The sequence below is a fragment of the Nannospalax galili genome, unplaced genomic scaffold (assembly GCF_000622305.1).
Source record: "Nannospalax galili isolate Female #2095 unplaced genomic scaffold, S.galili_v1.0 scaffold381, whole genome shotgun sequence".
In the NCBI taxonomy this organism is placed as follows: Eukaryota; Metazoa; Chordata; class Mammalia; order Rodentia; family Spalacidae; genus Nannospalax; species Nannospalax galili.
In genome coordinates this window covers 3,942,415-3,969,035 of record NW_008347312.1, presented here as the reverse complement: position 1 = coordinate 3,969,035, position 26,621 = coordinate 3,942,415, and the positions used below count along the sequence as shown (strand labels likewise).

General features: G+C 45.7%; 1 protein-coding gene, 1 non-coding gene and 1 pseudogene across 3 annotated transcripts in view; 2 read left to right on the top strand and 1 right to left on the bottom strand.

The window, feature by feature from the left end:
- The window catches only part of Tmc5 (transmembrane channel like 5), a 72,901-nt gene that overhangs the window by 8,975 nt on the left and 37,305 nt on the right, over positions 1-26,621 (top strand). The window contains exons 3-10 of one of the 2 annotated variants that reach the window (XM_017800815.1): positions 943-1,032; positions 9,441-9,540; positions 14,659-14,746; positions 17,049-17,297; positions 19,631-19,779; positions 20,977-21,121; positions 22,825-22,980; positions 25,569-25,720. In XM_017800815.1, the coding sequence (XP_017656304.1) occupies positions 943-1,032; positions 9,441-9,540; positions 14,659-14,746; positions 17,049-17,297; positions 19,631-19,779; positions 20,977-21,121; positions 22,825-22,980; positions 25,569-25,720 (1,129 nt within the window). The remainder of the gene's footprint in view (positions 1-942; positions 1,033-9,440; positions 9,541-14,658; positions 14,747-17,048; positions 17,298-19,630; positions 19,780-20,976; positions 21,122-22,824; positions 22,981-25,568; positions 25,721-26,621) is intronic. The other variant, XM_017800816.1, reaches the window with a different exon arrangement.
- Positions 16,280-16,719, top strand: LOC103742785 (annotated as a pseudogene).
- On the bottom strand, positions 17,363-17,511 carry LOC115072172. Its single transcript, XR_003851238.1, has one exon. It is a non-coding gene; the product is annotated as a small nucleolar RNA SNORA57 (small nucleolar RNA).

Here is a 26,621-nt window from a genome sequence, read left to right as displayed (position 1 = left end):
ACACCCACATGACAGAAGAAGACAAAAGACTCCCAAAAGTTGTCCTCTGACCTCTACATATGTGCTATGGTACATGCGTGGTCACACATATACACACACAAAATGAAATAAATAAAAAATATTTTTAAAAAGAAATCTTTCAAAGGGGGCTGGAGAGTTGGCTCATTAGTTAAGAGCACTGGTTGTGCCAGGGGTGATGGCTCACATCTTTAATCCCAGCACTCAGGAGCCAGAGGCAGGTGGATCTCTATGAATTCAAGGTCAGCCTAGTCTACATAGTGAATTCCAGGCCAGCCAGGGCTACACGATGAAACCTTGTCTCAAAATTTTAAAGGGAAATAGAAATTTAAATAATAAATATGTATATATAATAATATATAATGTATAAATATAGTAAATAATAAATATATGTAAAGTTTGGTTTTGTGAAATGTTTTTCAGTTACAGAAGTAGAAGTGCTCACTGAATCACAAGTATTATTAATATATTTTAACCATGGCTGATAGTTAAATGCTGACTGCACTGGTCTTGTATCTTAATCTTATTTTCCACAAGTTCTTTTTTATAAACATTTATTTCCTTATTCTTATTTTATATGTATGAATGTTTTGCCTGCATGTATTTGTGTACCCGTGTGTGCATTTCCCATAAAGGTCAGAAGAGGGCATCCCTGGAACTGAAATTAGGGATGGTGGTTAGCCACCATGTGGGTGGTGGGGACTGAACCCAGGTTTTCTGCAAGAGTTGCCAGTGCTCTTAACCACTGCACCATCTCTCCAGACCCCTTTCCACAAGTTCATAGCCATGGATCTCTCAGGACTTCAAAGGCCAAGTCTCAGTACAGATAACCCTTGCTGACTGCTACGAGCTCATTATAACCATCATGTGTTGGGCAGTGTCCATGGGCACGACTGACTGACAGTGTCCCCCTCCTCATTCCAGTGAATGCTGCTTATGTGAGAGGAAATAGCCCTGAATGTGCTGATGGAAGCCTGCTGCTGTCTGAACGTGATTGGCACAAGTCACCCCAAGGTAAGTGGTAATAGATGGTGACTATAAAGTCAGCCCTGGGGAAGCAAAAGTTCAAGGCCACCCAGATACCAGACCCTGTCATTTCTTCTTGGCCCTCATTCTTCAAATGAGTATAGTAGCTGCTTAATCTATCTTAAGAGTTTTCTTCCTCTCTTCTCCCTTCTTTCCCTCCTTCCCTCTCTCCTTCTTTCCCTCCCTTCCCTTTTCTCCCTTCCCTCCTTCCCTTCCTTCTCTCCCCTCCCTCCCTCTACTCCCTTCCTCCCCTTCCCTCCCTCCCTCCCTCCTTCCCTCCCTCCCTCCCTTCTTTCCTTCTTTTGCCTCAGCGAGTAAAGTGCAAGCATAAGGACTTACGTTAGGATCCCCAACACCCACATAAAAGCTGGGCAACAGTGGTTCATGCCTGTAACCTCAATGCTGGGGGATGGAGGCAGGTGGATCCCAGGGGCTTGTTGGCTGCCAGTCTAGCCAAAATGGCAAGCTTCAGGTTCTGAAAGAGAAGACCTTGTCTCAAAAAATAAGATGGAGAATGATAGAAGAAAGACATCCCAAAGCCAGTCTCTGGCTTCCACATGTACCCAACTCATATGAGTGAATGCACTCAGGCATGCACACAGGTACACACACATGCAAACAACACACACACACTTTTTTTTTTTCAAAAAAAAAAGAGAATGTTCTGGTTGTAACAGAAACCTAATTCAAATGGGCATTGTTCAAGGGAATTTATACAGGTATAACTTAAGTTGTAGTAATACCTTCCATTTCTTCATTCAGTGCCTGGCACATAGTAGATAATATTTTGGAGCTCTTGGTTTGGTCAGTTTGCTCAATGAATTACAGAAATCATGGCCAAGCCAGGGCTTGGTGCCAGCTGGGCTTGCCTGTTACCAGTTCGCATCTCTGCTTGACCCAACTTGTCTTTAAACTTGACCGTCATCACCATCAGGGTCAGCCCATCAGACCTCCATAGATGCCTCTTAACTTAGCCACATCATAGAAGTCTTTTCTTTCTCTCTGGTCAGTCCAGCATTGCTAGGAGAAGACTGACCAGCCTATGTGGAGCACATGCCCACACTTGGACCAATCATTTTTGTCATAAGTAACAAGACAAGGCCATCTGTCTACGACTACTGTCTATGCTTCTGGGGACAAAGTCCACTGATCAAAACATTTTTATTTTTATTTTATTTTTTCAAAATATTTTATTTATTATTTTTATGTGTATTCATGTATTGCCTGCATGTAGGTAAGTGCACCTGTGTTGTACAATGTCCATGGAGGACAGAAGAGACTGTCGGATTCCCTGGAACTGGAGTTAGGGACAGTTGTTAGCTGCCATGTGGGTGCTGGGATTTGAACCCAGGTCTTCTGCAAGAACATTCAGTGTTCTTAACCACTGAGCCATCTCTCCAGCCCCATCAAAACGTTTTTAAATATAAGCCAATTTAAAATTTTAATCCCAGCACTTGGTAATGAGTTCCAGACCAGCCAGGCCTGCATAGTGAGACTCTGAATCAAAAAATTTTTTCAAAATAATCATACAACTGTTATAATGTTGGACTGTGGAAGTACACAGACTGGTGAAAGATAGAAGGTATTTTTCTTTTTTATTTGCATATGTATGTGTGTGGTATGCTTGTGTGTATGAGTATTCAAATATGTGTGTGTGTGTGTGTATATGTGTGTGTGTGTGTGTGTGTGTGTGGAAGTCAGATAATGGCATCTTCCTTGATTGTTCTCCTCCTTACATATTGAGGCAAGGGTCTCTCCCTCTCTCCCTCCCCCCTCTCTCTTTTAAAAAAAGCATGCTTTTGGCTGGGTGGAATAGTGCACACCTTTAATCCAAACGCTTACTTCTGTATTAGTTATCTTTCTGTTACTGTGTTAAAACACCACAACCAAAGCAACTTATGGAAGAAAGAGTTTATTTTGGCTTAGGGTTCCAGAGGAATAAAAGTCCATCATGGCAGGGAGGCATGGCCGCAGAGAATAGGAAGAGGACTCACATCTTTAACCACAAATTTGAAGCACCACCCCCCAGGGACACACTTCCTCCAGCAAGGCTACATCTCCTAAAGATTCCATGACCTCCCCAAACAGTGCCACCAACTAACTGGGGACAAAGTGATCAAATACATGAGCCTATGGGGGACATTCTCATTCAAACCACCACATTCCACTCCCTGGCCCCCAGAGGTTCATGGTCATGTCATAACGCAAAATGCACTTAGTCCAACTTAAAAGTCCTCATAAAATTGAATGAGTTTTTAACCTTTAAGAAAGATCTCCATTTCATTTTAGAATATACTCTTCCTTGCAGAAAGACTCATTGTTTTTGCTACCAACACTGAGATGTTGGTGCATGCATCTCTAATCTGTATGTATCTGATTATTACTAGTCATAATCGGTTGCACTTGGATCCTTGGCGCCTGTGTTTGTCTATAAAGTCATCGGATAGATTTCAGTGGTAATGTTTATCACGTCTACTAATTAACGTGATGTAAATTTCCATGCTTCCTCCTCAAATATAATACATTTTTTTAAAATTGTTAATTTTTTTGTGTGTCATTCAGTTTTGTGTCTTACAAGGCTTATGCTGAGTTCAATATTGTGTAACTGTATTAATTCAACTGTGAACCTAGAAACTTACAGCCACTTGTGAGAGAGATGTACTCTTGCTCTGGAGTGTGTTACTGAATATGTTAAAGCTGTAATGAAATGCTTCTTCTAATCATGTAGTTATTTAAAAAATTTAAATAATAAATAAGATGCTTGAAACAAAAACAAACAAGCAAAAAAGTCCTCATATTTTTCACAGTCTCAACAGTGTTCAAAAGTCCAAAGTCCAAAGTTTTTTCTGAGACTTAAGGCAATCTCTTAACTATAACCCCTATAAAATAAAAAAGATAAGTTACATATTTCCAACATATGATGGCACAGAGTATACATTCCCATTCCAAAGTGGAGGAATGAGGCATAGTGGGGAAATACCAGGCCAAAACAAGAACAAAACCCAAGTCCTGTAACTCCACGTATAATACCCGGGGCTTTAGTTCCAAAGGGCTTAGATGGCTCAGCCCCTCTAGCCTTGCTACAACATACATCTCTCTCTTGGGCTCGTACCACTCCCTGTATGCAACTCTCCCTGTCAGATGTCTCATGACTCTGGCATCTCCAACATCTCGGGGTCTCCACCACAACCCAGGCTTCACCTCAACAGCTTTGCACACTGGCTTCTCATGGTCTCCTTGCCTCTCAAGGCCCTTCTTGCAATGACTCCACCACTGGCACACATTGGCTGGCCTCAGGAGCTCCCTGAAACTGTGGAGGACGAGTTTACAGCCCCCTCATTCTTGTGTCTGTCTTGCCTTCAAATCCAGTACCACATGGACAGCACTGCCAAGTTCCACTGCCAGCTTGGAACGGACCCTCACCCCCTTGAATCACATTATCAGCAGCTTTTGTACTTTGTTGTTTTCTAGGAGCAGAAAACTCCTTAGGCCTTTTCCTTTCACTAGTTGGAAACTGAGCTGGGTGGGGTCTTCCCTTTGTTCCCGCGCAGAGCAGGAGGCCTCTTCTCCATGGCATTAACCTCCTGAATGATGATAGCCTCTCCCAGCCCTTGCTTTGTTAAAAGCTTCCCAGTGCTCTTTTTCTCTCTAAACTACACTTCATATCTCTTTCTGTCCCACTTGCTCTTTTTCATTGTATACCTGTATAACCACAGCAGAGGAAGGTAGATTCCTATGAGTTCAAGGCCAGCCTGGTCTATGTAGAGTTCCAGGCCTCGGGACTACATAGTGATACCATTTCAAAAATAAATAAATTTCATTTATCATCTATCTATCTATCTATCTATCTATCTATCTATCTATCTATCATCTATCTATCTATCTATCTAATCTATCATCTATCTATCTATCATCTATCTATTTAGTGTGACTGGGGGAGGGGCATATGTCACTGTGCTTATGTGGAGGTCAGATGACAAACTTGAGGGAGTTAGTTCACTCCTTCCACCACGTGGGTCCCCAAGACCAAACTCAGGTTGTCAGGCTTGGTGGCAAGCTTCTTTAGCTGCTGAGCCATCTCTCTGACCTTGAGGACACACCTCTTAGGGATACCTAGATCCCCTGTCTCCACCTCCCAAGTTCTAGGATTACAGGAGGGCCACTAGGCCCACCTGATGTTTACATGGGTATTTGGATTTGAATTCAGGTCCTCATGCTTACCCACAAATATCTACTGAACTGTTTTCTCAATCCTGAAAGACAGAAGGCTTTGGAGTGTTAGGAAAATCACCTCATGTGAGGTGAAGAGGGTTGGATGAGAAACAGAGACAACTGGAGTCCAAAGAAGCCATCAGAGAGAGGACAGGGAATGCAAAAGCAAGTCTGCGAACAAAGAATCAACAAATGGGTTCTTTCATATCCTAATACAAACGGAGGGACCCCATGAGTTAAAGCTGTCCTTTACCTCCCAGCTCCACAGCTTAAGACAGTCAGCCTTAGTCTTATCCTTCGAGAACCTTCCCAACCTGGAGTGTATCTTTCACAAGGTGTAGATATTGCAGCCTGGCAGGCAGTTACTACTAGAGACTGGATTTAACTATTGGGGAGAGGCAATGTCTTTGACCTTCATAAGACTGATCTGTCCAGACAGCATGAGGTTTGAAGAAGAATCCCCAAAGGCAGAGGGGAGTGAAGAAATAGATGCAACTTTTTTCTCATTTTCTCTTTCATTGGTTTTGATTTTTAAACCATGTATCAATTGATAAAGTGCCACTTTAATAGATTTTGCTGTCCACCAAAGCCCCTGGCGCATACCAGGCACTGGTAAATCCTTATTAATTTATGAATGAATGAATGAATGAATGAATGAATGAATGAACGAACATCACAGCATTGTTCAAGGAAGAGGCAAAGGTGAAGTGCTTTGGATTCAGACCAACTTGAATTGGACCTCTGGCCCTGACACATGTTGATGTCTTAGCCTTGGGCAAATTGCCGCTCAGTTTTCTTAGCTAGGAAATGGGGCTAATGATAGTACCTGGTCTCAGGGTACTTGTGCAACTAAATGATATACTCTATCCAGTAATGGCAGGTCTGGGTAATGTTAATGACCACTGTGGGGAGGACCTCTGAGGTTCTCGTGCAACCCTGACATTTAATAGGAGTCGGTGGGTGGAACACCTCAATTCATCGCTCTGTCCCTCAGTTTCACCAACTAGGAAATAAACGACTTCTAAAGCAGGCTTATTGGGTTGGTTTTTGTTTTTTGTTTTTTTGGTCTTTTTGAGACAGGGTCTCCTTTTAGCCCCAGCTGGCCTGGCACTTGCCAAGTAGACCAGGCTGGCCTTGAACTCACAGAGATTCCCCTTGCCTCTGCCTCCCAAGGGCTGGGATTAAAGGTGTGTGCCACCACACCTGGCTAAATCAGGCTTATTGTATAGCAATTGTGTTCAAGTCTCTGACACTGAATCAGAGCAATAGCTCAGTGATGAAGGGATTTATTTTCCTTAGGGAACAAGAAGAGTGGAGAGACTACATCGCTAGAGCAGCTACTCCCCATGAGGACCCAGTTCCCGTCCCTCTGTAGCTTCTCTCCCCATCATCCTTAGAGAGTACTGGTCTTCTTGCTTTCCAAACAGCTGTCTCCAGGCACAAAGGTGAAAGGGTGAAAGACACGGCCATTTAGAAGAATCTCTGCCTTCTATTTATAGAATCCCATTGTCTTTAATGAAGGGTTCCGTTTCTAATCTCTCACCTAGCTACCAAGACAGAATTCTCTGCAGGGAAACACATCTCCTGAGGAGACCTCAAGGGACAGAGGCAGTCACGTTGGGATTTGTGTGGGGTTGGCTTTGGCGAGTTCTTTCTGGCATTGGTAAGATGTGAATGGGGGCATCCCTTTTCCAGTGTCCTTGTTCTCCCCTGGTGGGGTCCAACAATGCCAGTATGAATATTTATGAAGTCTTTGACAACCAACACTATGAAAAACAAGACTCATAAGAGGCAGGAAATGCTATCAGATGACCAAGTAAATGAAATCATCATAGAAGTGGAGAGTGTTCCATCTGAGACCCAAAGTCTTCCATCCTTGAACCAGATTTTTCTAAGAAAGTCACTGGCAAAACCTACCTTCAGCACGGTATCGTCGGTGACTGACATAGATTCCGTAGACTGTCAAATTTTCCGCCATGGAATCGACAGGAGACACAACCAGTTGTTGAGGTTTTCGTCTCTGAATGAATCCATCTATCCAATCCATCGCAGCCCAGGTTGCCTGAGCATGGACACTTGCTATCCTTCCCAGGAAACCATTCAAGGTATAGGATGTTTGGGAAACATTAGGGAATTAGCTTCCAAGTCATCCACAAGGTTTTTATTTACTTGTGTGTGTGTGTGTGTGTGTGTGTGTGTGTGTGTATGCACGTGCATATAAATGTGTGTTCACTTGTGCAGTGGTATCTTCCAGATTAGGTGTCTTCCTTAACTGCTTGCCACCATATTTTTTAATTAAAAAATGTATTTATTATTGTGTATGTGAGTACATGTGGTGTGTGTGTGTGCACATGTGTGTGCACACACTTGCTCATGACATGGCATATATGAGGAGGCCTAGGAAAACTCTGTGAAGTCAGTTCTCTCTTTCCACCTTTACATGGGTTCCAGGGATGGAACTCAAGTCGTCAGGCTTTTGAAGCAAGAGCTTTTACCTGCTGAGCCATCTTGCTGGCCACTCTACCGTGCTTTTTCAGACAGGGTCTCTCACTGAACCTGGATCTCATGGATTCTGTTAGGCTGACTGGCTAGTCAGTCCCAAGGGTCCTTGTGTACCTGCATCCCCAGTGCTATAATTACAGGTATGTAATGCTGTGCCTGGCTATTTCTGTGGGTGCTGGGGATCCAAAGTCAGATGGTCATGCTTGTGAAGGAGCACTTTGCACATCTCCCCAGCCTCTTTTTTTTAAGCTGGAGAGATGGCTCAGCAGTTAAGAGCACTAGCTGCTCTTGCAGAGGACCCGGGTTTGAATTCCAGCACCCACATGGTGGCTAACAACCATCTGTAACTCCAGTTTCGAGGAATCTGACACCTTCTTCTGACTTCTGTGGGCATTTCAGGACATGGGTGCACCTACCTGCATGCAGGCAATACACGCATACACATAAAATAAAAATAATAAATAAAGTGTTTTTAAAAGATATCAAGTAATATTTGAACACATAGTCAGTAAACCAAGGATGCTGGGAATGAAGAGAAGGGTTGCTCTGAGAGCTTACTTTCTGGATAACCTTGTTTCATGTGCCTAGAATTTAGTCATCAAATTTAGTTTTGTTAAGGATCAAATTTAGCTGTATTTATTCCCATACTCTGCACTTTTGAGGCAGGCTTAGTAAGGAAACTGAGGCTCAGGAAAATTCAGGGACTTAGGAGACTTGAGACCAAATACAGAGCTACCTGATCACCAATCCTAAGTCCTCAGCTCTACCTTGTCCCATTTTGGTCTGATGCATTGCCTCCTTGGTTTCAGGGGATAGACAGGATCCCTTAAAGCTGCATTCATCCTGAACCCCGGGTCCTGCCTGATTCCTCTCAGCCTCTGAGCTCCTGAGACCAACAGAAATGCTATTTCTGTTTGACTCCCAATATTCCGAGTATAGGTCCTGGGGCATTGCCTAGCATTCCAGAAGCCCTGGTCTCCATCCCCAGAAAATGGAGGAAGGGGAAGCAGGAGTTCAAAATCACCCTCAGCTACACAGGGAGTTTGAGACCAGCCTTCCCTGAGACCAGCCTGAGTAACAGGAGATCTTGTCTAAAAACTTTTTTAAGCTGGGTGTGGTAGCACAAGTCTGTAGTCCTACCGCTCAGGAGGCAGAGGCAGGAGGATCTCTGTGAATTCAAGGCCAGCCTGGTCTACATAGTGAGTTACAGGCCAGCTGGCACTACAGGGAGATCCTGTTTCAAAAAGACCAAAAAAAAAACCAAACAAACAACTTTTTTAAAAATATGTATTTTTCCATTCTGGGCATAAGATCTTGTCGCTGTTCATAATTTCTAAGAGAGGGAAAAAACATGTCCCCACACCCAACTCTTTAAAACCAACAGGGCATCAGGGTTCACACGCCCTCTCCTCATGTCTCCTTGCCCCTTCCCTCCCCTGGCTTTTCTTCCCCTCTGTCTTCTTGCCTTCCCTGCACAGGAGTAACACAAATTCATCTTCAGTAGAGTGGTTTGCTGACCTTTGGGGAAGCCTCCTTTTACCTCAACTAGGTCATTAAAACCAACCCAGGGTTTCCTCTGAGGAGGAAACTGGCTCCATGTTTGCACTCCAGTGCCATCTTTAAAAATGTTATGACTTCGTTAAAGAAAAAAGAAACTAAACTCTGTTTATTTTCTTCTTCAGGACAAAGGCTGATTGCATCCCTGCTTCCCATGACATCTAGAGACAGAATCAAAACCATCCGGAACCAGCCGAGGACCATGGAAGAGAAAAGGAAGCTTAGGTATGACTGGATTTTTGTTCTTATCTCATAGGAACCTCAATCTACCACTGCCTCATTATTGTGGAAACAAGGGAGCCAAGAAACTGAGTGTTACTTGGAGGGAAGGAGAACTCAAACTTAGATAAGCTAACACGAAGGTCACAGTTTTACAGTTTTATAGGATCCCCTGTATCATGTCTTAACTGTCACAACATTTGTAGATTTAAATTACAATCTTCATGAGTACAAGCACAGATGCCTACATGTCCTAAGACCACCAAGGGGAAATTCCTTCTGCAGGCACATTTGTAGATGCAGAGATTAAGGGCCAGGGTTAAGACACTCTCAACAGAATTTACTTCAGGCATCTTAACAAGGTCATTGCAAGCAGACACTCCAACTAGAAACTGTAGTATTTTCTCCTCAAGATAGCTCTGAAGTCTTTAATGTTCTCCATTTTAGTAAGCATTCATAAAACCACTATAGGCTGAGTGCTAGATTCCCAAAGTATGAAAAATATAAGATCAGTCATAAAACAGTATCAGACACACATAAAAGTAACACTCAATTCATGGGTACATTTCTTTTCCCCTTTACTGTCTCACAAAGGTAAGAAAGAAAGAAATGAAAGAGAAGAGATGGGTCCTCCTTATGAAAGTCTCTCTCTCTCTCTCCCTCTCTCTCCCTCTTTCTCCTCCTCTCTGTCTCTTTATCTCTGTCTCTGTCTCTGTCTCTCTTTCCCTCCCTCCCACCCCCAACTCGCTTTTGAGATAATGTCTCCTATGTAGTCATGACTGGCCTCAAACTCAGGATCTGCCTGCCTCAGCCATCACAGTGCTGAATTAAATTTATGAATCATGCCCAGCTTTTGTTTGTTTGTTTTACTGATTCTGGCCTTATGTGGTTTATGCTGGCCTCCAACTTGCTATAAAGTCAAAGGTGGCCTTGATTTCCTGATCCTCCTGCTCTACCTCCCAAGTACTAGGATTAGAGGCTTATGTCTAGTCATGCCTAGATTGTTAAGGACTGGATCTTGATCTCCCTCCCTGAAGGGTGTGTGGGCTTTGGTATGTGATTTCTTCTAAAGAAGACTCTAGAAAGGGGAGAAAAGCAAGTCTCCAGTGAGGTCTGGATGCTGCTGCCTGGGCCAGGTACTGACTTAACACCACAAAAAATGTTCCAAGAAGAACAGCTCCCTCTGTGGTCTTCTCTCAAACCCAGAACCAGTCATCAGAGAGACCCATTGGGCAAAACCTCAAAAATCTCCAAATCATGTATCTTCAAACTGCCCAGTCAAAAACTCAAAGCAAGTCTGAGAGACTGTCAGAGAACAGAGGATTTGAAAGAGACAGTTCAATAAATGTAATGTGGGGTTCTGGGAAACTTAAGGAGCATGCCTGTGCTGGTGTCTTCATTCTGACAAACCCACCACAGAAAGTAAGAGCTAGCAGGGGAACCCAGTGAGATGAAATATTGGGAATACTCCATGTGGACTGAATGTTTACTGTAAATTTCAAACTACTTCTAAGTTAAAAGTTTATTCAAATAAAAGGAAGTAGCTGGGGAGATGATTCAGTTGGTAAAGTGCTTGCCATGCAAGCATGAGAATCTGGGTTTGATCCTCAGAACCCACATAAAAAAGTGGACAGGGTGGTTGTTCTTGTAATCCCAGGACTGGGGGGCAGAGACAGGGGGTTCCCTGAGAGTCACTGGCCAGACAGTCTAGGCTAATCAGCTCCAGGCCAGTGAGGAAGCCTGTCTTTTTTAAAAAAGTTTTTTTTAATGTAGGCAGCCGCAGAGATGGCTCAGCATCTAAGAGCACTGGCTGCTCATGCAGAAGACCCAGTTTGGAATCCCAGCCCCCACATGGCAGCTAACAACTGTTCCAGGGGATCTGACGCCTTCTTCTGACATCCACAAGCAGTGCATGACATGGGTGCACTTATATACATTTAGCAATACACTCACATAGATTAAATAAAGATAAATAAATAAATAAATAATTAAAAGGTGGGAAATGCCTAAGGTTGTCCTCTGGCCTCTACATGCATGTGTACACATGTGCAGGTACACCTGAACATGTGTACACACAGAGATCTAAGAAGTTTCCTAAAATCAGGACTTAAAATAACAAACATCAGGGTTATTTTACTGTTTAAACTTTGCATTAAACACAGTTCAGGCAAGCTAACCAAGTACTATAATATTGAGCAAAGACTCCCAGCCTCCAAGTTGCAAAAAGAGAGCTTTTCTTTTCTAAACTGTGATCATTAGCAGAAACTGCTAGAGTGAATGCAGCCCAGTTGCTAATAACTAATCCAGCAGGTCCATTTGCCTGAGGCAGACAAGGAGGCTGCAAATACCTTTCTGGGCTGGGGAGAGGACTCAGTGGGTGAAACATTTGCCATGCAAACATGGGGACAAGTTTGAGTCCCCAGAACCCACATAATGACAGAGGCCATAATCCCACACTCCAGTGACAAGCAGATACAGGAGACTCCCCAGAAGCCCATGGACCAGCCTGCCTGCAGTGCCAAGTGGTGAACCAGAGACTGTCCAGTAAGGCAGTCCTCTGACATTGTCCTCTGATCCCTGCACGTACTCTGTGGCACACGCATGCGCACACTCACACACAGGAATGAGTGTGCCCACACATACACACATTATAACACATACACAAGATACAAAATTTTTAAATGTAAAAAATATAAATTCTTAAAACTGGCAGAGAAAATAAATTTGACAGCCAAACTAAGAAATGACTGAAGGAAACTCAGGCCCAGTCAGGAAGGAGCCTACTGTGGGAGAACTAGGAGTCAGTGGGGGCCCTAATGGGGCCCTGAGCCAAACCTTGAAAGGTGATGATATGGGGTTGGCCTTTGAAGGACTGAGACTTAGTTGAAGGGTAAAGAGATCAATACGCAAATGTGTCCACTGTGCCCCTCCCCCCGCCCCTCTGTATGTGTGTAGTACTGGAGATCAAACCTAGGGCCTCATATATGCTAGGCAAGTGCCCTACTGCTGGATCATGCCCTCCAGTCCATGCCTGTGTCTTTCTGAAAACCTTCTTCCATATCAAGTTCTGCACTGCATGCTGGAATAAAACCCAAAAGGCCTTGAGCATGGAGAGATGGCTCAGTGGTTAAGAGAACTGGCTGCTCTTCCAGAGGACTCTGGTTCAGTTCCTAGCACGCATACATAGGCTTTCAACAAGCCCTAAACTTCAGTTCCAAGGGATCTGACACCCTCTTCTGGCCTCCCCAGTCACTGCCCACACAGGTGCACTTACATACACACAGGCAAAACACTCATATACATTAAATAAAAATGAATAAATAGGGGCTGGAGAGATGGCTCAGCAGTTAAGAACACTGGTTGTTCTTACAGAAGACCCAGGTTGGAATCCCAGCACCCACATGGCAGCTAACAAGTGTCCCTAACTCCAGTCCTGGGATCTGACAACCTCTTCTGACCTCCACAGGCTTTGCATGACATGGGTGCACTTACCTACATGCAGGCAATACATGCATACACATAAAATAATAATAATATAATAAAAATGAATAAATAAACCCCAAAGGTCTTATGGAAGGATTGCTCAACCACAAGATAACCAGCATGTGGGGTGGGCTCCTTTTGTGATATGGGTGCTTTCCTCTTCATTCTGGAGTATTTTGCAGCAATCCAGGCCTCTGGTAGGTGCCATAGCCACTCTCCCTACATAAGTGTCCCTCAAGACACTTATGGCTGAATCTTGGGTGGCTCAAAATCTTCCCTGGTTGAAAACATCTAGGAACACACTCCTCCCTGCTCAGTCACAGTCTCTTCCCTTTCCGCAGCTCGTTCTGGTGCAGCCACTGTGCCTCCTTGGTGCTCTGGTTATTCCTCAGGCTTCCCATTGTGGTCCCCTGGGCATGGGATGCTGTTCTCAGGTGTGGGCTCTTCCCCGATCCATACAAACACCCTCCTCTAACTAAGCAGGTTACCATTTATAGTCTCCTCTCTTACACTTCCCAGATCTTTACCCTACCCTGATTTTTTATTTTCTTTTCCTTTTCTGACACTGGATCTCAGGTAGCCCAGACTGGTCTAGAACTGGTCATGTAGTAAAGGATGACCTTGAACTCCTGCCTCCATCTACTGAGTGCTGGGATTGCAGGCTTGAGCCACCACACCTGATTTTGTACTGTGCTGGGGATAGAACCAAGGGCCTTGTGCATGCTAGACAAGTGCTCTACCACTCAAGCCACCCCAGTCCTCTTGCTTTTCCATAGAAAAATTTCTTTTTTTTTACATTTTTTTTTTGAGACAGGGTCTCACTATGCAGCCCTGGCTGGTTTCAAATTTGCGATCCTCCTGTCTCCTCCTCCTGAGTGTTGGGATTTGTTGCACTAAATTTTCCCCTTTTCCCTTCTTGGGAGGCTCACATGCGTGTGCCCTCCGAGGCCCCAGGGCTCACAGACTAACATGAGACATTTTTAGTTTGGGTTTTGTACCGTTTTATGACTTTGGGAGGGAGTGACTTGCAAAGAAACAGCTTCTCAGGACCTGCACATCATTCAAGTCCCACCCTCAGTATCCATTAGCGTTCATGCACTGCACCCATAGTCTTAAGTGTCCCACAATGCCGTGCTACCTCTCCGCAGCTAACTCTTCACAGGCTCTCTGTCTCCCAGGCAGCTCCACCCCTCATCTTAGGGTGCTCGTGGTTTTGCCCCCGGCTGGCTTACACTTTTCAGAGGAATGAGTAATTTTTAGGCTACAAGATTATAAGCAGATGGCAATACTCCAGGCACAAGTTCATCTCCAATATATTACACTGTGTATTTTATTCTGTGTTATCACTGTTATTTGTTACCTGTTGCCTTTCCCTGCCAATCAGCTCTACCATCCGGGGAAACTGGCTCTTTTGCTTACTGCCTTCAGCCATCTGTGATACACCATAGCAGCCCAATTATTTATTTATCATTTATGTACGGAGACTACGTCTCAGTAGGTTTCTCCATCTGCCCCTAAGCCCAGGACTAAGTGAGTGGCTGGGACTGCACCCAGGTGTCTCCATGCCTAATGGGAGCTAATTTTTGGCAGGAATGGATTACAATGTTGATATATTTTATTTTCTCCTGCCATTTTCCACAGGAAAATAGTTGACAAGGAAAAAAGTAAACAGTCCCACGGTATCCTGGGAGCCACTGGCTGTGCTCAGTGTCTGAACTCACTTTCTCTGGTAAGTCAGCCCTTCACAAGATTGTTTTCAGCCGGGTGCGGTGGTGCACACCTTTAGCCCCACCCAGCACTGGGAGGCAGAGACAGATGAATCTTTGTGAGTTTGAGGCCAACCTGATCTACATAGTGAGTTCCAGGCTAGCCAGGGTTACATAGTAAGATCCTGTCTCAAACAAATAACAATACAATAACAACAATTTTTCGTTAACATAATTTGCATGCTGTTGCAGTATCATGTTCTATTTCAATGCATGTGTACAGTCTGCATGGTATAAATCTTGGTTAATTAACATTTTCCTCTCCTTGACTTTCTGTTACATGAACTTTTCCTTGGACGATGAACAAACCTCTACTCATCCCAGACAGGGCACCAAAGACAGACTAAAGAAATGATTCCATTCCAGTCTGGCATGGTGAACCAGTGAGTTTAGTTAGGATTACCTACAGGAGCACAGGCAACTTACAGGCTGCTATAGCACTGAAGAAAATGTCTGTCTCTCCCAGCAACTATTAGCTGCCTATACATCGTCACACAGGGCAGGGCCCTGGCAGCCCTTCCCCCTAGCAACTGCTGAGTGCCTATTTATCTTCTGGGAGGAGCCAGGCCTCTTAGGTCTTTGTCTCTGTCCCTGTCTGTGACAGAAAATTAATGAGCCCAGTCTTGTGCTGGTCTCCTTCTAGTAATTACAGCTGTTCAGTGTTCAAGAGTGCAATGGTCACGTCCTGCTCAGAGGACAATGTCCTACAAGTTCTTCCCTTCCTGCCTTCCTGCCTCCCTTCCCTTCCTTCCCTCCCTCTCTGCTTTCCTTCCTTTCTTCCTTTCCCTCCCTCCCTCCCTTCCTTCCTGCATTCCATTCCTCCCCCCTCCATCCCCTTTTCTTTCTTTTTCTCTAGGTGATGGGGCTTGAACCCAAGGCCTGACATATGCTAAAGCATGCACTCTAGTCCTTCCAGCTCCTCAGCCAGATTCTTGTAACGAATATACTGGGCTACTGTGAAGCACAGTAACCCACTGGGGAGCACCAGAACTCATTCCTTCTGTCTGTTTTGGCATCTGCACCGCAGCCCCTAGTTCTTCCCAGCCTCTAGTAATGGCTGTTCCGCATTCAGGTGACTTTCAAAGCTTCTATATATGAGAGTGAGCATGCCGTATTTGTCTTTCTGTGTGTGCTGTATTTTACTTTGGATAATGTCCATCGTTTCCATCCATATTTCAGCAAATGATAAGATTTTGCTCTTCTTTGTAGCCGAATGATATTCCACTGGGTGTATATTCCACATTTTCTTCACCCGTTTGTGCACCAATGATTCCTAGGTTGATTGCATATCTTAGCTCTTGCATATAGGGTTGAAAGAACTTTAATGGTATGTGGATTTCATTTCTTTCGTTTATATACCCAGAAAAGCGTAGCTGCATTATGTGGAGTTGTTTTATTGGTCTGTTTTGTGGCTCATCCATAATGGGTAAGGTAAGATTGTAGCAACAGGGAGAGTCAAGGGCACCCCTTTCCCCTGCTGGCAGTGCTGAGGTCAAATGATTCCTGGAATTACTGTAAAAGACATAAACCAGCAGGAGTTTGTCTGAGCTCCGGCAGCCTTCCTCAAAAAGTCTGGGAAGTTGTAAGTTCCAGAATGGGTGGACACAGTCAAGCCAGCCAAACATAAAGAGCTTGCTCCCTATGAGGAGAGCTGGTTCTGCACAAGACTGCTTCCACAGTGGCACTTGTGCCTTCCCTGGCAGTGCTGAGGTTGGCTCCATGACCAAGATCTATGGAGGATGTCAGAGAAGAGGTGTCAGGCACAGCCACTTCAGCAGAGGCTCCAAAAGTGTGGGTCTGCCGGGTCCTCCAAGCCTTGGAGGGGTTGAAAGTGCTGGAAAAAGACCAAAATGGGGGCCATAAGCTAACGACTCAGGGACAGAGAGATGTGGACAGAATTGCCAGACAGGTGGCAGCTGCCAACAAGGAGCATTAGAACAAAGGATGCTGGGTTAATAAATTGCTTCATGGGGTGGGGGTGGAGGAGTTGGGCCGAAGGAGGGGATGGAGGGAAGGGGAGCCAAAATTCAGACTGTACAGGTCAGCATAGGTCTGGGGTAAAGAGATGGGCACAGTGAAGGTCTAGGAAGTTAGTTAGGGGCCAGCTTGGCCACTGAACACACTGGGAGGGTTGTTGTGAGGATGAATGAGGTCACCTTTGCAACCCCCTGGCTCAGAATGAAGCTGTTTTGCTGCAATTGCACTTGCCTCAGGAGCCATTTGTCAATGAGAACCAAGTCTCTCTCCTCTGCCTCCTCGCTCCAGGCTTACCGCAGATCCAAAAGCAGCCTTTCTGAGCTTTTCAATTCTGTCAGCTTGTGGCAAAAGACGCTTAAGGCCATCGGTGGCAAGTTTGGAACCAGCGTCCTGTCCTACTTCAGCTTTCTGAGGTGGCTCCTGAGGTTCAATATTTTCTCATTTGTGGTGATCTTCAGCTTCATCGTCATCCCCCAGTTCACTGTGGCTGAGAAGAACACACTCCAGTTTACTGGGTTGGAGTTTTTAAGCGGGGCGGTAAGTTGTCCATTTCCTCCACCCCTGGGTTACTTCCATGCATTTGAACTTTTTTTTTTTTTGACCCGTGTCCTGGTGTTTGAGGATAGAACTGACAGACAGGGAGCCGATGGCACTGAAGACATGACTCCGGTAGGGCCATGGCCCTTTTCCTCTGCCTCTGCACATAACAGTGAGCGGCACCACATGCCCAGACCCCGCCAAGAAAAGGAGGGTGCCTTTAACACTTTTATAAATCCATATTATTATTCTTAACAGCAATCAAAGTTTATTAATCCATATACTGAGGTTTTTAACCTCTCCTTATGAGTTGACCTTAAAAAGGCATCTGCCAGCTGGGTGTGGTGGCGCACACCTTGAATCCCAGCACTCCGGAGGCAGAGGCAGGCGGATCACTCTGAGTTTGAGGCCAGCCTGGTCTCCATTAGCGAATCCAGGCCAACTGTGGCTACAGGGAGACCTTGTCTCAAAAAGACCAAAAAAAGAAAAAAAGACGTCTGCCTTTGAGCCCTAGCAAGGCTGCTAAAAGTATAGCCCCAGAGCACTGGCTTTTGCATCTCTGTGAACTAAAATTAGCTTTTACATTTTTTTAATGATTGAAAAAGAATCAAAGAAGAAAGACACTTTCAGACACCAGGACATCCCATTCTGTAATTTTCAACATGCCTCTGAAATATAAGAATGGTCACATTACCATTGCCACATTTCTTATCATCTAGGGGTCTTGATTTGGTCCGTTTTCTCTGCCAATCAAAGAATTAAAAGGCAAGAGAAAAATCTCAGACCCAACAGAGAGCAACCTTTACTGAAGTAAAGAAACTCAAAACATACGGGCATTCATACAGAAAGAATAAATCCTCCAAACTATATTAGAATTTTCCCGATTTCCTCCACCTGTCTTTCATAGCTTGCTTGTTCGGACCAGGATTCAAAGACCAGAGTTAGTATTCTGTTCTTTTGTCTTAAGTCTTTATGAATCTAGAATAATGTCCCCAGCTCTGCTCTCTTCTTCTGATATGAGCTATTACAAAAACGAGACCAGTTGTTTTATAGACACTAATGTTCTGTCTTCTGGAGTTACTTCCATTTCACTTCTCTGCTTCCTGGTTTCCTGTCAACTGAAATGAACCTAGAGGCCAGCAAACTGACTAGGTAGCAGAGGTTCGAGATGTCTGGCGCCCTGATTTCAGTGATGCTTGGCTTGCTCCCAAGTCTGAGTGCTCACAGAGGGGTCCCTTAATTGTAAAATAGTGTTATTTTGAAAACCCCTTCAACTCTAAGAGCTAGTGATAAAACATCTAGATCCCAGGTGGCCCCCTAGGTCTGTTTCCTGGAAAATCCTTTGATTCAATCAACCACAAGTGGAAAAAAAAAAAATCTTTAAAATTTGTGTCAGGCTGGGGAGATCATTCAGTGGATAAGAGCACTTGCTGCGTAAACAAGAAACTGAGTTCGGATCCCCAGCACCAACATAAAAAACAGGGCATGACTGCATGCATGTACATGTAATCCAAGCTCTGTGGGGGGCAGAGACAGGAGTGTCTTTGGAGCTTACTGGAGAGCCAGGGTAGCCAGAAAATTGGCAAGCTCCAGGTTCAGAGAAAGCCTATATCTCAAGGGAATAAGGTAGAGAGTTGTAGAGCAGGGCACCCTACTTCCTCCTCTAGTCACCTGCACACACACAAACACACACACGCACGCACGCACACATGTGCACACACACGCACATGCATGCACGCACGCATGCATGATTCTTTAAAATTATGTGTGTGGGGCTGAAGAGATGACTCAGTGGTTAAGAGCACTGACTGCTCTTGCAGAAGACCTGGGTTCGATTCCCAGCACCCACATGGTGGCTATGAACCATCCTTAACTCCAGCCCTCTTCTGACCTCCGTGGCATTGCACGATATGGGTGCACTCACATACATGCAGGCAATACACTCATACACATAAAATAAAAATAATACATAAAAATATATTTAAAATGATGTGTGTGCTAAGCATTCAGGCAGTCTTCGTCCTTGCCTCTCTAATCTATACACTACGACAGCTATTACAGAGTATTCAGGTTGCATTAGGCATGCTATGTCATCTCAAGGTGACTCAGAAGGTGGGAGGATGGACATCGGTCCTGTGCAGACACTGGGCCAATGCATGTAGGAGACTTGTGCATCTGCAGACGGTGATGTCTTCAGCAGCTCTGGACCCACTCTCCTTGAACACTGAGAGGTTCTGGGACTGCCTGAATTCCTGCAGGTGGGTCAGACCTCAGCCATTCACCTCTCTCTTGAGCAAGCCCTGTAACTTGGATCTTTTTACTGTCCCCACCAGGGTTATTTTGGAGACACGGTGATGTACTATGGGTTTTACACCAACACCACGATCCAGCATGGGACAGGGGCTTCCTACAACATGCAGCTGGCCTACATCTTCACATTCGGAGCCTGCCTGGTCACCTGCTTCTTCAGTCTGCTGTTCAGGTGTGGAATCTGACCTGATCCTAAGGATTTTGCTTTATTTTATTATGTGTATATGTGCAAGTGTATGCTCATGTATGTGTGTGTCTTTGTGTACATGTACATGTCTGTGTATGCACACTTGTATGCTGTGTGTGTGAAGGTCAGAAATCAACCTTGGGTGTCATTCCTTTAATCTCAGCACTTGGGAAGCAGAGGCAAGTGGAGCTCTATGAGATTGAGACCAGCCTGGTCTACACAGTGAGTTCCAGGCCAGCTAGGGCTATAGGAAGACCCTGTCTTAAAAAGACTGGGAAAAAGGGAAGATGAGAGGTCAGAGAGAGAGAGAAGGAATTTGGTTTTGAAAGTGAAAGAAAGGCCACAAGTCAAGGGTAGAGGGCAGCCTCTAGAAGTTGCAGAGGCAAAAAAAATGGATCAATTTTCTTTAGTTCCCTCAGAAGGAGCCCAGCCTGCTATACCTTGAAGTCAGTCCTGAAACACCTACTTACTGACTTCTTTTTAAAAACGTGTGTTTGTGTGGTGTGTGTGTGTATGTGTGTGTGTAGGGGTGCACATGTGTGTGGAGCCCAGAGGACAACCTTGGGTATCTCTCCTTAGACACCATCCAGCTCCTTTAACATAGGGTCTCTTGCTGGCCTGCTGCTTGCTGCTTGCTGCCTGGCTAGGGAGGCCCAGGAATAGTCCTGTAGTCTCCTTAGAGATGGGGTTACAAGCACACATGCCCAGCATTCTTAGGTGGGTTCTGGGGATCCAAACTCAGGTCCTCATGTTTGCACAGCAAGTGCTTAACTGGCTGAGCCATTTCCCAGCCCCCTCCTTTCTTGACTTCTGATCTCAGAAATATAACATAATATCCTTGAGATGTGTTAAGCCAGAGGTTGGGGGTAGTCCATCGTAGAACCATGGGAAGCTGACACAACTCTCATAATGTCTGTGGGGTGGGTACTATTGTCACCCAAATTATACAGACGTGGAAGCTGAGGCTCAGAATTCTTAATAGGGCAAAGGTCCCCCTGTTGGCAAAATGCAGCCAGGCCTGCCAGGCCCTGTAATGTATAAATTGTGCTGATAATCCCTCTGCCCTAGGAAGTGTTTGAATTGTCCATGTTGCCTTTCACTGGCTGTGCGGTAATGGGTCCCCGCTCTGCTCCATGACTGTCATAATAACGCCTGGCCATTTTGGTCCCTGCTTTTCCTCAGCATGGCCAAGTATTTCCGGAACAACTTCATCAACCCCCACATCTACTCCAGAGGGATTACTAAGCTTGTCTTTTGCTGGGACTTCACTGTTACCCACGAAAAAGCTGTGAAGCTGAAACAGAAGAATCTGAGCACAGAGATAAGGGTAAGACACACTTACCTGCCAGCTCTTCCTATGGCCTCCTCCCCTGCCCTGTGTACCTAAAGCTTGCTTTCTTTTTCTTCCCTTCCATCCCCTTTTCTCTCCCTTCTCTCCCTTCCCTTCCCATCCCTTTGAGTTAGAGTCTCACTGTGTATCACAAGCTGGTCTGGTGCTTGAGACCCTGTAGCCTCAGCTTCCCAAATGCCAGGATTACAGGCATGCACAGCACTCCTGGCTTTGTCTATAACCTCTCTTTGTAATAATTACTGTTCTACTGATAGAGATGGGCTAAAAACGAACCTCTGAGTAATTCCTAGTGCAGGCAAGTACATGGGGATACGACATCCCATAGGCTGTCAGGGCCTTGTGATCACCCGTCACAGAGGCCACCTTAGCAATTCATCTTAAAATGCATCTATTTCCTGAACTCACACTTCTTGACTGAAAATTCTATCCCAGAGCAGTGATTTTTCCACCTGGACCAACAGTGCCCTTCAGGGGGATTCAGGCTATGTCTGGAGACTTTTTCAGTTGCTACAACTGGGGAGAAGGTGCAAGTGACATCTCCTGTACAGAGGCCTGGACGTCATCACACAAGGATAGCCTCTGTGACACAGAATGAGGTGGTCCAAAATGTCAGCCGTGCAGAGTTTCAGTCGCCCATCTACAGAAGCAAACATTAAAAAGGAAAGAGCGAGCAGAAATTACTAACAACAGAGCTGTACAGTTATCGCCGTCTTCCAAGTGGTACCTAGCTTTGTTGATCAAGAAAAGACTCCACCTCGGGCTGGAGAGATGGCTCAGTGGTTAAGAGCACTGGCTGCTCTTCCAGAGCACCTGAGTTCAATTCCCAGTACCCATGTCATGTCCCTCATCACAGCCACCTGTAACTCCGCCCCAAGAGATTTGATGCCTTCTTCTGGCTTCTGAGGGCAGTGGCCAACACAGTGGTCCACACAAACAAATAAAAATAGTAAAAATAAAATTTCTTTTTTAAAAGAAAAGAGGCAGAGATGGTGGTGCATACCTTTAATCTCAGCATTCAGAAGGCTAAGGCAGGTGGCTCTCTGTGAGTTCCAGGCCACCTGGGGCTACAGGGAGACCCTGTCTCAAAATGAAAGGAAGGAAGGAAGGAAGGAAGGAGGGAGGGAGGGAGGGAAGGAAGGAAGGAAGGAAGGAAGGAAGGAAGGAAGGAAGGAAGGAAGGAAGAGAAGTCTACTGTGTGTAGTGGTATGGTCCACACCTCCCATACTAGCACTGGGAAGGCAGAAACAGGAATATGTGAGAGTGTGGTATAGGCTACATAGTAACATCTTGTTTCCCTCAGACAAAACAAAAAAAAAAGATAAAAGGGAAAGAAGGGAGGAATGGGAAAGAGGGAAAAGAGAGAAGGGATGGAGAAAAGGGAAACAAGGAAGGAAGAAAGAAAAGAGAAAAAGGAAATAGAGGGGGGAGAGAGGGGGAGGGAGAGAGGGAGGGAGGGAGGGAGGGAGGGCACCACGACCATGGTTCCTTTACATCCCCCATTCCTCTAAGATGAAAATGGAGTTTGAAGCTCTTGGAGGTTCTTGGCCATCTTGAGAGTCTCTCCCCAACTCCCATGATCCACCTTCATCCTCAACTCTCCTCATCTCCCTGCAGTCTGGGCTGCCCTGGGTTCTCTGCTGACAGTGGGGAGGGTCCACTTGACTGTCTCACACTTTCAGGAGAACCTGTCCGAGATCCTTTTGGAGAATGCCAGACTTACATTCCACCAGCAGCTGACCCGTTTCTCTGCTCATGTGGCTGCCTGGCTTGTCTCTACTGGAGTGGCCGCTGCCTGCTCTGCAGGCGTGTACTTCTTGGCTGAGTATAACTCTGAGGTAATCCCACAGACAGAGGCCAGAGCAGAGAGAGCCAGGGGAGCAGTGGGATGCTTCTGGGGATGAATGGAGAGCCGCCTGCTCGAGCTGGGCTCTGTGGTCAGCAGCACCCACATCCGTAGAGACTTGTTTGAAATGGCAGAACTGCCCCTCTTCCTACGACCCCACACTCAGATCTGCACTCATTGAGTCCTAGAAGGTGTGAGTGCATATTATAGGGTGAGGCACTCTGGGCCTCTGAGGAGATGGGGTCTTTGGCAGGTGTCTGGGGTCAAGTTCTTAAGTGTACATTGTTTTCTGTTTTTAAAAAGTTTATTATTTTATGCGTGTTAGTGTTTTGCTTGCATGTATGTAAGTATACCTGTGTCATGCAATGACACAGAGGCCAGAAGAGGGTGTTAGGTCCTGTGGAACTAGAGTTACGGACAGGTTTTAGCCACCTGTGGGTGCTGGGAACTGAACCTGGGTCCTCTGTAAGAGCAGTAAGCAGTTGCTGAACCGTCTCTCCAGCCCCATTTATTTTTCCCCTGTGTTTGGAGTAAAGGTGATGCTATGAAGCTGAGGCTAGCCTTGGTTCTGATTCTCTTGCTTCAGCCTCCCAAGCGCTGGGATTATAGGCATGCCACATGCCTAGCTTTCCCTTATGAATCTGTCCCAATGCCCTCATGACACCTGTCACAGAGTAGAGGCTTAGTAAGTCTGACAGACCAGTGAATTCTAAGTGACTAAAGGTTTGTCACTGACCATATTAAAGTCTGCCCTGAAAGAGGGGAAACTGAATCAGTCTCAAGGGCCTGGGATTGCCCAGGGTGAGGTAGAAGCTATGGCTGGGCAGCTACAGATGTGAAGGCTTCTGCCTCCCATGTTTGCCCTGAAGTGCAGGGCAGCAATGGAGAAGGGGTGAAGCCCTGAGACCATTCTCTTGCTCGAGTCTCAGCTCTAGGCTGAGCTGAGCTAACTTTTGGCACAACCTTGGTGGTTGCCAATCACTGCTGACCACGATTTCCAGTGGATGGCGGAATGGGCTTGGCCTTTTTTCATCTCGCTGACTTCTTGTGCGCCTCTGTGGGTTATGAGGTGCTCTCCTGGTTCAGAGTCACCAAGCACTCAGGTGCCCCCACAGCTGATAAGTGCCAGATGGAGGGCCAGCGTTGGTACCCACATTTGTCAGCTACTTCCCTCAGTGTTCTGGTTGAAGCAGCTCCAAGGAGGAAGAGGAAGGATTTATCTTGGCTCGTGGTTTCAGGGAATGTCAGTCCATCATGGCTGAGAAGGCATGATGGCTGGGCTTGCTTAGCAGAGTAGGAGTGGGTGACCATCTTGATGGACCAGGAAGCAGAGAGTATGGGCAGGAACCAGAGGCTGGGCTTTGACCTTCAGAGGCCCATGTCTAGTGTTGCACTTCCTCAAGCCATGCTTCCTGCCCCAAAGGTCTCACAACCTCCCAAAACAGTGCCACGAGCTGGGGACCGAGTATTTAAACATACAGGCCTGTTATTTTACATTCAACCCACAGTACCAGCAGCATTCCAAAGACATACCAACGTGTGAGGGATTCTAAAGACATACCAAAGCGCAAGGGGAGCTTTTAGAAGTGATTAGAGGTGAGGTCAGACCTTAGGAGGAGGAGAAGAAAACATAGGACAATAAATAAACCCCATGGGAATCTCTTACTCCAAGACTCCAGGGAAAGACTCCCAGCAGAGGGCCCCCAGCTGCACAGAAGCCATCCACCAGGGAGCTGTGTCCTCCTACAAAGATGCAGCATAGGTTAGACTTCTCCCAGTTCATTTCTCAAGCACAGGGACGCCTGGTGAGCATGCCTCAGGCTGTATAAGAGAAGCGGGAGAAATCCCACGGTGACCAGTCCCTTGCACTGTGGTTTCAATAGCTTGAACTTTTGCCCCCACAGTGGGAGAACTCAACTTACTCACCCAAGGCATCTTGGTAAGGGAAGTCAAGTCCCAACACAGTTTTTGCCCCTGATCTAGTTCTATTCTGTTGCTGTGATAAAAGCAACTTGGGGAGGAAAGGGTTTATTGGGCTTACACTTTCAGGTCACAGTCCATCATGGAGGGAAGTCAGGGCAGGAACCATGGAAGAACACTGGCTCCTTTCGGTTTACTTAGAGGCTCCTGCTTCATTGGCTTCCTTATATAGCCCAGGACCACCTGTCTAGGGATGGTGCCTCCCAAAGTGGGCTGAGCCCTCCTACACTGGTTAGTAATCAAGACCATTCCCACAGATATGCCAAAGGCCAATCGGATCTAGGAAATTCCTCAGTTGGAGTTCCTTTTCCCACGTGACTCTAGCTTGTGTCAAGCTGACAATAAAAATCAGCCATCACAATGCCTGAGTCAGAAACACCTGCATTCAGATTTGATCCTTCCTTACTAAGTAGTCCTGGTTGAACCATCTTTGCCGCTCACAGCCACAATATGCTTGGTACAGGATGAGTGTTTACCAATGGTAGCTTAATAGTTCACAGCAGAGGAACTATTTCTGGGGATTTTCTACTCTGGGGCCTTCTGAGTGAGTGGGGAAGGTCTGCAGTTCAGTGGACCTCTGTGTCTTCTCCATCCCTGCAGTTCTTGAAGACGCACAGGAACCCTGGGGCAGTGCTGTTACTGCCTTTTGTGGTGTCTTTAATCAACCTGGTTGTGCCGCGCTTCTATTCCATGTTCAGCCTGGTGGAGAAGTACGAGATGCCCAGACACGAAGTCTACATCCTCCTCATCCGGTAGGTGTACATGCTTATGTGTTGCACCTGGTGTCAGCCTCCTTTCCAGGGCGCTAGAAAGGGTTCCATTCAAACATCAGAGTTCTGTTCTCCCAAAGGAAAGAATGCCAAGAACAAAGTGCATTCACGTGGTGTGGGTAACAACCATAAAAGAACCCTGGGGAAACAGGATTCTTGAATATAGATGATTTTGCACGGTGATAGCTTCCCTCTCTCAATGGCTATTGGCCAGAGGATTAACGTAATTCTCAAGTGTGGCATACACAGATGGTCCGCAGTGCCCTGTACAGGGCTGAGGAGTTGTGAGGACTGAAATCATGTAATGGCAAGCTGAACCCGGTACCTGCGGCCTCAATCAGGAAAAGGCATATTTTTGTAATTCATCCATCAAAACAGATGGGAGGACTGGTTTTAGTGGTTCATTAGCTCAGAAGTGGCATCTCTTGATAATGTCCATTCACACATAAAAGAGGTGTGGCCAGGGTTTGATAAAGGCTAAAGCAACCCAAATTCTCTCCTTGTCTTGTCTTCCTGGTTGATTCTCTGACTAGTTCCTGGTTCTGACAGTACGTCTGTTCAATGCAGAGTGAACTCACTGATCCCCTCCAGAGTCCTTTCTCAGACCTCTAAGATCAGCCTTGAACCAATGTGCCCCCCTCATAGTCTGCCTCTCTCCAGGTCACCCCCTCACTGGCCTCTTAAGTGTTTACAAACACATCCAACTCCATTTCTACCTCTGCTCTGACTGTTCTCTCTGTCTGAAAGTCTCACATTTAGACCTGGGGTTCAGTTCCTGACTTTATTTTGGCTTCAACTCAAATGTGGCCCTCCCCCTAGAGCTCCTCCCTGCCACCTTCTTCCTTACATTATAACTTTCTTACACTTGCTAACATTTTTATCT